Here is a 12,296-nt window from a genome sequence, read left to right on the forward strand (position 1 = left end):
ATCTAACTACAGTATTTTCAGTGATGTACTAATTGCATACTAACTTTTTCCCACTGTTAAATAAGCCCTGTCAAATATGGCAAATACCGCGTGACTGCGCTCCCACCCGCATCATAAAGCGGCGCCCTTGAACAAGCTCCTTCTGAGTTAGCCAGAACGAAATGAACGGAAATAAAGAAAAAATCATCGCCCATACAGATGGTCAACCAGCGACGCTAAAACGCGTGGCCTTGGTGTTTTATCACTGTGTTAAACTCGACGGTTCATTAGACGATGGCTTGGTAGGCTGCCGGATCCTCGGTACGCAGTTACTGCTTGCACTTGGCAGCACGAGCCTGTTCTTGTGCCTGGGCTGCAGCATCAGGACGGCGTAGATGAGCATGTTCCCGGTTCTGCTCATGGCGTTGCTGATTGAAGGCTGCCTGCTCCTCAGGAGTATGTATGACGTGCAGCCTACCCATTTCGGAGCCAGACAAAAACTGCTGCGCGCCCGCTCGACTTCAGCGGAGAGCAACGACGTCACTACTTGCACAGTCAATCGTGCGCCTCTCTTTCACTTTTCTTCTTTGGCGCATGCGCATGGGGTTGCGCCAGAGGAGGTTTCGGTGACAGACGACAGACGTACAGATGGAGGAATCAACTTGCCATACACAGCTTTGCTGTAAAACATCATGATCGAGCTAGTGCCTTATCTGCCACATCGTGGCCGAATTAACACGTCGCATTTGGTGTTAGTTGGAAACAAGCTCTGATAGCTGTTGTCTTAGCATAAATAAAGTGCACGGATGGCTTTTCTTTTTTCTTTGCTGCATTACTTAACACCACAAAAGCGAATTGACAACATCAGTGCAAATGTTTAAAGATGCGTTTTGTTTCGTCCCAGTGGCCATGTCTTTTTCTAATGAGCAGAAGGTAAACATGATCCTTGTCTTGCAAGCTGCAAATGGCAAAAGAGGAAGGCCACAAATATATATCAGTCATGGAAGTGCGACGGTAGACCAAACGCATCGACTATCATCAGAAATTATGAAAACCTGCCACAAACCGGCAGCTTCAAGAAACAACGGCGGAGGACTCCATCTTTCAGTCCTAGCTTATGCGTGGATGTTCTACCATTTCTACCAGTCTACCAGTCTCAAGCCCACATGCTAGCGTGCGGGACGTGGACACACTGGTATCAATTCCCAAGTCCTCAGTTTGGAGGATTCTAAACGATGGCCTTTCACCTGTACCACCTTAACCAGCAGCAATGCTTGGAAGATTGGGATGTGTAGAATCATCTAGATTTCTCGAATTGGGTCCTCATAAAAGCCTATGAGTCACCAGACTTCTTGAGCAACATCCTGTGCACAGATGAAGCCAATTTTCACAGAAACGCCCAGGTAAATTTGCATAATGCACACTATTGAAATGACTCGAATCCACGCTGGGTAAAGTGCAATCGGCACCAGTACCTGCAGTGGTCATTCAATGTGGGATGCGAAATTTACGCCGTTGCTATATCATAATCGGTCCCATCTTTGAGCACATGCTGACTGGACAGTGTTACGTGCATGGACGAAATCCTTGAAGGAGCGGTGGATGAGTTTCTCAGCGAAGTCTCGCTGTTACGTCTTCCACTTCTGTGGTATCAGCAAGACGAAGTACCAGCACACAGCAGCAGCCGAGCACGAAACTGGCTGGATGTGACTTTTCATGCACAATAGATTGGAAGGCACGGCGGGCCTGTAAATTGGCCGGCTAGGTCACCTGACCTCTCTCCACTCGATTTCTTTCTTGCTTACATGATCGAGACGGACGTCAGATTAGCTCAAGACAAGGATAACGGATGTCTGCCGTAGAATTCCAGCATCGGTCATCAAGAAAGCCACTGAAGATGTGATAAAGCAGACACAGTACTGCGTAGCTGGAGAAGAAGACCTACTCAAACACATCCTCTAGGAAGCAGCTGGTGTTTGATGGCGCTTTCGAATTCATAGATAATAAGGACACATTGAAATCTGATATTCTTTTTGTTTTGTTTTTTGTGCAGACGTCCCAATTGCCAATTGGGCTCATTTAGACGTGGTATATTTATGTTTTTGAATGCATTGGTTTTGCCTTTTCTCTACACGCGGGTCGCTTCCCGGTCTGTTTATTTCACTTTTATTTGTTGCCATGAACCTGTTTTTGCAGCATGTATACACTCTCATGAAAACTAAAACCGTCATTTTAATTTGCCTTTGGTCAGAAGCAAGTTTCTGGCGCGAAATATAGCTGCGCGCACACTTTGTCGATGCGGTGCGAGCAAAGCCGGGATTTTTAAACATGCTATGCCTATTACATTGCTTTTAGCATTTTGTGCGCGGTCAGAGCGGTGCTTCGGCTGCATCATCAAGGGGCTTTTGTTATCAATGTGATCAGTCAGCCTTGATAGACGGACAATAAGTGTAACGTAGCAGAGGAAGGAATAGCTGCAGAGCCGCAAAACCTGCTGTTGGTGCTCCTTCCGTGCCATTATCAAGGTGATGCGCTGTCTCTTCGGGTTCGCGATAGGCAAAGCAGTTGCTTTCAATAAGCTTATTTGAGTCAACGCTCGTCCTTGTGTTGCCCCTATTCTTCGTCCCTGTCTGTTTGCGCACAAAAAGTTTTAAGATGAATCTGTTCCAACTAGGCCGACTCATAGTTATGCTTATTTGAGGGCGCTGCTTTATGAAAAGGGAGGGGAACGCAGTCACATGGTATTTTTCATATTTCGTGAGGTTTGTTTGCCAGTTGGAAAAAATTGCATGCAATTAGTACGTCGCTGAAAACAAAGTAGTTAGATGTCCTTGAAGAAAAACAGCACTACAAGGGTGCGGACTAAAAGAACATGTAAGACAGATAGGCGGATGTGAGGTGGACAGACAGACATGTTCTTCTTTTAGTCCGCGTCTTTGTAGCACTGCTTTTCTTCAAGTATGTTAAACCAACTTCCCCATGTCAAGCTTCTCCTGCTGTTAGATGTGATTTGGGGATGCCTGGAGGATGCCTCATTGACACTTTGATAATTAGGACAGTACTTCTCGAATAAGATAATTCATTGCAATGGTCTAATTAAATTTCAGGAACAAGAGAATTACTGGCGGCTACTCCACTCTACTGGAAACAATATGCACTAGGTTTTCTTCGAGTAACGCAACTGCTCTTTTTTTAAGTCTTGGTGCGTAACAGTTGGGGCACCCTGTATAATTCACTCTGTAACCGAAATGAGGCCAAGCCGGATTCACTCAAAATCAGAATCAACAGCAGTCATGTGCAGGAACGCTTATACTCGGACTCACATAAAAATAAAAATAAAATAAGACAGAGAGAGGCTGCAGCAGTATTAGCGATAGCAAAGTATACGACAATTACACAAAGGAAGATTACACCAGCGAGAGATGCCAGATTCTTGGTGGAGCGAGAGGACTCGGGCTGTGAAATTGGACTGTCTCCTACTATGAGGTCTTGTAAATTCTCATATAAGGCCGCCACTTCGGTGAACAATTCTTTGAGGTCACATGAAGTTTCTTCAAGTGCAAGAAATATATATATACACACAAACATATATATTATAATACCGAGACTGATCGAGTTGTCCAGCGCTGTTTATTCCACAAAAGGCAACGCCCCCAGCTCACGCGCGAAGAAGTCGAAGAACAGGGAAGATGATGATGGCTATGTACAAATGAAAACGACGAAGTACGTTAATAGTGCTTACACTAACTCCCCCCCGTCATGGAAGCGGCCAGCCTGGCCGCAGATTAGAGATTATCTAAACGGGGAGTGAAGGGCTTCATCCGCGAGACGTGAACAATTTCGGCATTCCGGCGGCGCCGGTCAGTGACGGAGTGTACTGGGCGGACGAGATAGTTCACTGCAGATGTTTGCTGCACAACGGTGTATGGGCCAATGTAGCGTGGAAGGAACTTCTCACAGAGGCCTGGAGTGCGGACTGGAGTCCAAAGCAGGACTTGGTCTCCAGGGTGAAAACGTAGGTCACGGCGTTTGTTGTCGCAGTAACGCTTGCGCTCAGCTTGGGTAGCTTCTGTGCTTTGCCGGGCGATTTGACGGCAATGTGCAACTCGGGCAGCAAAATCTTCTGGAAGCGACGCGTTAGGCGAAGAAGGTGCGAAAAATAGTTCTCTGTCGAATATGGTGGAAGGAGATCGTCCATACACAAGGAAGAAAGGGCTGTAGCCGGTAGTCCGTTGAATAGCAGTATTATATGCGAATGTCACAAAAGGAAGAATTTTATCCCAGTCAGTGTGGTCAGGACGGATGTACATGGAAATCATGTCAGACAGCGTACGGTGGAAGCGCTCAGTAAGGCCATTGGTTTGCGGATGATAAGTAGAAGTAGATTTGTGGATGGTATTAGTGGCTCGAAGAACTTCCTCGAGAACTTGTGAAATGAACGCCTTGCCACGGTCACTGAGAAGAACGCGAGGAGCCCCATGGCGCAAGACGATGGCGCGCAAGAAAAAGTCGGCGACCTCAGAAGCGGTGCCGGATCGCAGAGGGGCAGTCTCGGCATATCTTGTTAAATGGTCGACCGAAGTGACAATCCAACGGTGACCGGAGGGTGTCAACGGCAAGGGACCATATAAATCAATGCCAACAAATTCAAAAGGTGCGTCCGGGCAAGGGAGAGGTTGTAGTAAACCGGCAGGAGGGGATGTCGAGCGTTTGCGGTGCTGACATGACGCACAAGAGGCAATGTGTTTGGCCACCGTTGAGGATAGGCCAGGCCAGAAGCAGCGGGTCTTTATGCGGTCGTAAGTCTTGTGGAAGCCTAAGTGGCCAGCCGATACATCGTCGTGAAGAGCCTCTAATACCCGCAAACGAAGGCAGCGAGGTAGAACTGGGACCCACCGGTTACCTGTTGGGTGGTAAACGTAGCGGTGTAGCACGCCACCTTGAAGGCGGAATTGTCGAAGTTGGCATCGCAAGCGGCTGTTGGGTGGTTCGGCGAACCCACTAAGGCGATCCATGAGAGCTCGACAGTAGGAGTCGGCCCGCTGAAGTGAGACGAAATCAGAGCATGAAAGCGTAACTTGGTCCAGGGGCGTTACCGAGAGTTGGTGAGAAGCAGGCGTAGCATCGGAACGACGTGGTTGGGAAGACGACGGCGCGTTACCTGGAGAGAGTGAGAGCGGGCAGCGAGACAATGCGTCTGCATCATGATGGCGTTTTCCAGACTTGTACGTTATAGTGAAGTCATATTCCTGCAAGCGAAGTATCCAGCGTGCTAAGCGTCCTGACATGTTTTTCATTGATGACAGCCAACACAGAGCATGGTGGTCGGTGACGATGGTAAAGTGGCGGCCGTAAAGGTATGGGCGAAATTTCTGAATCGACCAAACGACAGCCAGGCACTCTTGCTCTGTAATGGTGTAGTTCCGCTCAGCTGGAGAAAGTGTTCGGCTGGCATATGCTATGACTTGCTCTTTAGATGCTGTATTACGTTGCAGAAGTACTGCGCCAATACCTTGTGTGCTTGCGTCAGTATGGAGTATGGTGGGGGCACGATTATCGAAGTGGCGAAGCACTGGTCCGGAAGTAAGATGCCGCTTAAGAGCTTGAAAAGCCGACTCGCAGTCGCTAGTCCACGTGAAAGAGGCACCGGTAACCAGTAGCTTGTGTAGAGGAGCTACTATTGCTGCGAAGTTGCGTATAAACCTACGAAAATATGACGCCAAGCCGAGGAAACTACGTAGATCTTTCTGTTGCTGGGGGCGAGGAAACTGAAGAACGGCACTAATCTTTTCGGGGTCAGGCTGGATGCCATCTTTGGAAACGACGTGACCCAATACTTTTATTGTTTTGCTTGCAAATTTGCATTTTTTTTGTATTGATCTGGAGACCAGCATTCGCAAGGCACTTGAGAACTTCGTCTAATCGATGAAGATGTTGGCTGAAGTCAGACGAAAAGATGACAATATCGTCCAGATAACAGAGGCATGTCTTCCATTTTAGACCACGAAGTACGTTGTCTATCATGCGCTCAAATGTGGCAGGAGCATTACAAAGGCCAAAAGGCATCACGTTAAATTCATAAAGGCCATCCGGTGTAGCGAATGCGGTTTTTTCTTTGTCAGTCTCGTTCATCGGAATTTGCCAATATCCGGATCGAAGATCAAGGCTGGAGAAATACTCCGCCCCTTGTAGTGTGTCCAAAGCGTCGTCAATTCGAGGTATTGGATATACGTCCTTGCGTGTGATCTTATTGAGCGCTCGATAATCCACGCAAAAGCGAACTGAACCATCTTTTTTCTTTACCAGGACCACGGGAGACGCCCATGGGCTAGATGAAGGTCGTATTATCTTCCGCGCAAGCATGTCAGCGACCTGTTGTTCAATGACCTTTCGTTCGGACGGCGATACACGATAGGGACGTCGTCGTATTATAGCGGAACCATCGGTTTCGATGCGGTGTGTAGCCGCAGGAGTTTGGCTCAACACAGGGGAACAGCTATCGAAACAGGCTTTGTGTTTTGCCAAGACCACCATTAAGGCTTCGGACTGCGCGGCTGTTAGGTCAGAACCAAGAACGGCCGGAGGAGGGAAAGAATCATCCAAACCTGAGGTTGCTGCTGGCGATGAAGAAGGGCAAAGCGTGACTAGAGAGATAGGTTGAGTGTCGGCGAGGGTTGCCACAGTCATCCCTTTGGGCAGCATCACAGGATCTGGGGTCGTGTTGCAAGCAGACAGAAGGGCGCGGCCGCGTGAAAACCGGACGAGACAGGTGGCAATGAGAATGCCGCGAGAAGTACAGCGGGAAGAAGGGGCGACTAGGGCGTCTCCGTCGGCGATCTGACTGGATGTTACGGCTACAATGTCTTCGTGACCAGGACGCAGGACGTAGTCTCCAGCGATGGCCAAGTTCACGCATGAAAGTGAAGAGTCCGCAACAGGTTCAAGCTCTGTATCCGTGATGTGGACAACTTCCTCTCTACATGAAATGACGGCTGAAGCAGAATGTAGGAAGTCCCAACCAAGTATAAGTTCATGGATACACGTTGGAAGGATGATAAACTCGATGTGGTGGCGTATGCCGTCGATGAGAACACGAGCAGTACACTGTCCGTCAGGGTGAATGAATGCATTATTAGCACCACGCAAAATAGGTCCAAGATAAGGCGTTTTTACTTTACGGAGCCGGGAACACAGATCACTCCGAAGAACAGAAACGGCGGCACCGGTATCAATGAGAGCTGACGCGGGAACACCTTCGACAGTCACAGAAACCATGTTGGCCGGGCGAACAGGAGGAATTTTCGAAGAGCGATAAGAAGCAGTTTGCCCTCCAAAAACTGCAACTGTTAGTTTTCCGAGTGCTGGTCGACAAAATGGGAAGTGGGACGAAGCGGTGATGTAGAGCGCCGGTAAGGGGATGGAGAACGACGTCTGGCCGAACGGGAACTATGAGGCAGATTGGGAGCAGCTGGTGGAGACGGAGAACGCTGTTGAGGGAACGAGTGCGGTCCGGTATAGTAGTCGTCTGATCGGCGAGTGCGGTCTCTTTCGTGCTCAGCATAGCCGCGCCTTTCATCCTGCTGGCGCCGGCGGCAGAAGCGAGATATATGGCCGCGTAGACCACAGTAAAAACAAACCGGACGAGGTGGACGCCACTGAGGGTACGATGGCGCAGCAAGTGCTCTGGTTCCCATCGAAGCCAAATGGTCATAGGAAACGCCAGCAGGCACGGAAGTCACGGTAGGGGTGGGTAGCGAAACAACATCCGCGTAGGTAGGTGTGGAGCGCGCTACCGGAGCAAGATGCGTCGTGGGTGTAGTCATCGCTGTCAACTCCTGCTTTACGACCTCGCGCAAGTCGAAGGTGGGGGTTGGTGCGCAGGCAGCAGGGGGACGCTTTAGGTCTTGTAGTTGAAGCTCCTCGCGGATGATGGTGCGGATAAGAGCACGTAGATCTGGATAATGAGGAACCTGAGGATCGCTGCTGTCATGTGGAAGACGAATAGACTGCAGCTCGTCGAGGCGTTGACATGTTGAAGTGATGTCTTGGACAGAAGCCGGATTTTGCACGATTAAGGCGTTGAACGCGACAGGCCCGATCCCTTTTAAGATGTGGCGAACGCGTTCGGCTTCCGTCATGCTAGGATTCGCATGGCGGCACAGAGCCAAGACATCCTCTATGTATGAGGTGTAAGACTCTTGGGGAAGTTGGCGGCGCGTTCCCAGCTTCTGTTTGGCGACTTCTGCACGGCCAGACAAGGAAGCGAAGATTTGCCGCAGCTTCAAGGTAAACGTGGACCAATCCGCGATGTCGGATTCGTGGTTGAAATACCACGTCTTCGCAACACCGGTCAAGTAGAAGGCGACATGCCTCAATTTCTGGATGTCGTTCCACTTGTTGCAAGAACTCACGCGGTCGTAGTGGTCGAGCCAATCGTCTACGTCATCACCGCGGAGTCCCGAAAAGACAGGGGGATCGCGCTGAGGGCTCGTCACAGTCCAAGAAGGCGCCGCAGGTGGGGTCGTCTGTGCGGTAGGGTTTGAGGCGCCGGAAGGGCCGGGGTTGGAAGTGTCCATTGTTGTAGGGGTAGCTGGGTGCAGGCGGCGACCGGAACGGAGCTCCAGGGAGGACGGGAACGCGAGAGGACGTCGGGATCTTGACGTACCTCCACCACTTTATAATACCGAGACCGATCGAGTTGTCCAGCGCTGTTTATTCCACAAAAGGCAACGCCCCCAGCTCACGCGCGAAGAAGTCGAAGAACAGGGAAGATGATGATGGCTATGTACAAATGAAAACGACGAAGTACGTTAATAGTGCTTACAATATATATATATATATATATATATATATATATATATATATATATATATATATATATATATATATATATAGGGTTTGAAATGCTGGTCCCCCCCCCCCCTCCCCCCCCCCCCCCCCCCCAGAAAAATTAAAGCTTTCTGCCTATGGCATAGGCCAATTCTTCACTTTACGTACTTGACTTGCAGAGATGGTTGAAAGTAGGAAGCCCGAATGTACAGGCCATCGAGGTTGACCAAGGTTACCATAAGCTGTTCCCTTGTGGCCTTGCGCCCACCTAGCTGACGGAACTCGCCCTGGTAGGAAAATGTATAACAATTATTGTGAAAACACAGCTCTGGGTTCCATAGCAGACAATATGCTTTTCACTATCTTTACTCAATGTACTAGTGCGCTCAATACGAGATGTAACACGCGAGCCATCGCTGCAGCTATGCTCTTGGGAAAAAGTGGAGGTTTTGGCATTCCAGAACTGCGCATACCCCATGCTTTATGCTGTCTCCTTTCTTTGTGGAGCGATAATAAAGTGGCCTGCAGAGCAGCCCGCAAGTCCTTAGCCCTTAGCACAGCCTGCTTTGTCATGGCGCACGCTGCCCTAGCTTCATATTTTTTTTTTTTTAAATCCACAATGGAGCGATAGCTGCTCAGCAGGCCAGTGTATTATCACTTCACAAAGAAAGCAGACAATAGAAAGCAGAAGGTATGCACACTGCTCAAATGGCAACACCTTCTCCATGTTTTTCTCAAGAGCGTCGCTGCAGCCGCGGCTCGCATGTTGCAGCTCATACTGAGCGCGATGCTACTTATGACTTAACAGTCCATAACAAATTTACAAGTTGTATTAAACACCACCTCCCACCTGCATTACATTTAGGTCTTACAGTTCTCAAATGCATTGACAGGACACCCATAGCTCCAGCAAGTTAGCATGCTGCATGCCATCATGCCAAAGTGAAAGTATCTCTGAAAATGACCGACCAAGAATACAGTCCCGCTTTGCTCAAAATGCAATTCCACAGGAACTGCTCTTTTAACACATGGCAGTTTTCACATTCACTTCAAGCTAATTTGCTGACATAACATGACTATGACGCAATAAAAAAGGTAGCCTTGTGACAATATCAATTAACAGCTTACCTCAACCAACTTGATGCTGAAGTCAAGTGGAACACCAGCCGCGGGTTGTTCCAAGTGCTCATGCACCAAAGTGACGTTGTTTCCCTGCGAAGCGAAGCCAGTGTTAAGGACAATGATTGGAGCTACCACTTTGAGGACGGAGAGAACACAGAAAAAAAAAAAAAAAAAAACTACCGTAAGGATGATGTCTGGACCAATAACGCTGCCAAAGTCTACAGCATAATCCACCTTGGTTGAAAGGCTGAAGGAGAGCATTCCACCATAGGATGTAACCTGGAAGAGACATTAGAGAAGTTGCTGTACCCTTCAGTGTGACTATAGTGTCATCACTCAATGGCAACATGTTTAAATGCCTGCAGTCAAAATACCTTAGACCTTCCCTATCGGATGAACTGTGTCATGGTGAATTCCATGACAACTTTAACACTTTGAGGGCCTTTGCTTAGTTAACCAGAGATTCAGTGAGCTTCTATTAAATTGACTTGAATTGATCGAATTGGCAAAAGAACTTATGTTTTAGATCCCTGCAGGTTTAACTGACAGTCTAGAGTATTAAATGCATGTGTCACAAAATATATTTCTGCTTCTAAACGAATGATTTGTAGTTACATGATCCTTCTGTAGTGCAAAATATATAACCCAAGGGATGCTGTGCAATGCTTGATAGCACTGCTATTTGAACGAAGACTCAATGTAGGGGAAGCTGCAGAGCGGAGTGTGCACTCTGAACATATACTGAAGTCTTTGCTATACCTAGTGTTTGAGTGTTTCAACGAAACATCTCATTCCAAGAAACTTGCTTACAGGAGCAATTCTACATTTTGTAGCCTGGTGCACCATGTTTTTAGAGCAGTTGTAAATAGAAAAGGTGTTCGAACAGAGAAAGAGAAGATGGCATCAGGTGGAATGGCACATGCCTTGTTTCCAAGGTACGGAGAGGGAGCCGCAAAATAAAGCAGGGAGCCCACGGGCAGTTCTGCAGGTGGAGTCACCTCCACGCTCCTGGGTGAAGACGACACAGGTGCTTCCAGATCTCCACGCGTCAACTCACCAAGCACATTGAGGCCGGTAGATGTCCAGCCATCCATTTCCACAATCTGCGCACAATGCCTGCGAGGTTAGGCTAAGATGTGGCTGCAGTAAGGCTGACGAAACAACAGCATCCACTTGCCTCATGCACATCATTCTGTATGGCCACATAATGCGCAATGGATGTGATGACATGATGTGATGCCAAGCAATGCGGTGCAATGTTTTCTTTACCCTTCCTTGTATGATTTGCAGATGCTAAGCAGACCTCACCTAACTGTACAAACCTTTTGCATTATTGACATGCAGTCAGACTCAGTCTTTATTAATGCAGTTAACCATGAAAACAGTCGTTTAAAGAATTTAAACAGTTTAAAATGGGGCTTCAAGAATGACGTGGCAATTTCTTGGGTATTACTTTCCGTGGATGGCTTCTTCAAAAGGCACAACTTGTGCTTTCATGCATTTTCTTGATACTAGTTAGCATTAATCAGGTTTGCAGCCCATCTGTTTCGTTCATATTGCTGATTCATGCAAGCAGCATGAAAGGTACCACAAAAGATGGTGGTGGTTGTAGAACAAATGAACAGAAACAACCCAATATTAAACGAGGTGAAACCATGATAGGTTTTCACTAGCTTCTTGATTAGTGGTGGTTGATTTATGATGAGAAGCACAAACAATACAAAAGGGCTGGTAACATGAAGCACCACAGTCTCTGATGGGTAAACATTGCTGAAGAAGCTCCCCCCATAAAAGTGTGCTATACCTTCTCTCTGTTCCTCTGCACCTCTGGAATATCGTTCATCTGTTCAACATACAAGCATTAACAGGGGAGATACTCTAGCTACTCAGCAGAAATCGACAAGTCTCATTCGTGTACAACTGCACGATCAGCCATGATCAGCAGGTGTATAAACAAAGAAAACAGTTCACAGTGCAATCATACACAGGGTGCTATGGAGTGATTAACAGTGGTAGAACAAAGTATGTTGCTGAAGCCAACAATTCGATAAAAGGAATTGTCTTCGACAGTACTGAGGCGAAGTTTGGAAAAGGATTAGGGGAATTATTCTGACCTGGCATTGAATTCAAAGAACCCCTTTGCAATTCTGCAGGAGTATGAACAACAAGGTGTGCACCACAACTGATAATATGCACCACAGATGGCAAAGATAATCCCCCTAGGGATGTTTATGACACACAAGCTAACAACAGCCCCTCTTCACTCCCAAAGGTTGAAAGTGACTTATACACCACAGCAGCACTTGATCAAGATGAAGGCAGGGAGGGACATGGATACCAAGGTGAAACAAAACTGGACAGTTATT

At 47.8% G+C, this 12,296-nt stretch overlaps 1 protein-coding gene across 2 annotated transcripts in view; it reads right to left on the bottom strand.

The window, feature by feature from the left end:
* The window catches only part of LanA (laminin subunit alpha), a 137,521-nt gene that overhangs the window by 47,774 nt on the left and 77,451 nt on the right, over positions 1-12,296 (bottom strand). Inside the window, exons 29-32 of one of the 2 annotated variants that reach the window (XM_055068499.2) lie at positions 10,854-11,033; positions 10,111-10,209; positions 9,937-10,020; positions 8,977-9,095 (exon numbers count right to left, since the gene is read on the bottom strand). In XM_055068499.2, coding sequence (XP_054924474.1) covers positions 8,977-9,095; positions 9,937-10,020; positions 10,111-10,209; positions 10,854-11,033 — 482 coding nt within the window. Of the gene's footprint in view, positions 1-8,976; positions 9,096-9,936; positions 10,210-10,853; positions 11,034-12,296 lie in introns of both variants that reach the window. The other variant, XM_055068498.2, reaches the window with a different exon arrangement.

The sequence above is a fragment of the Dermacentor andersoni genome, chromosome 9 (assembly GCF_023375885.2).
Source record: "Dermacentor andersoni chromosome 9, qqDerAnde1_hic_scaffold, whole genome shotgun sequence".
In the NCBI taxonomy this organism is placed as follows: Eukaryota; Metazoa; Arthropoda; class Arachnida; order Ixodida; family Ixodidae; genus Dermacentor; species Dermacentor andersoni.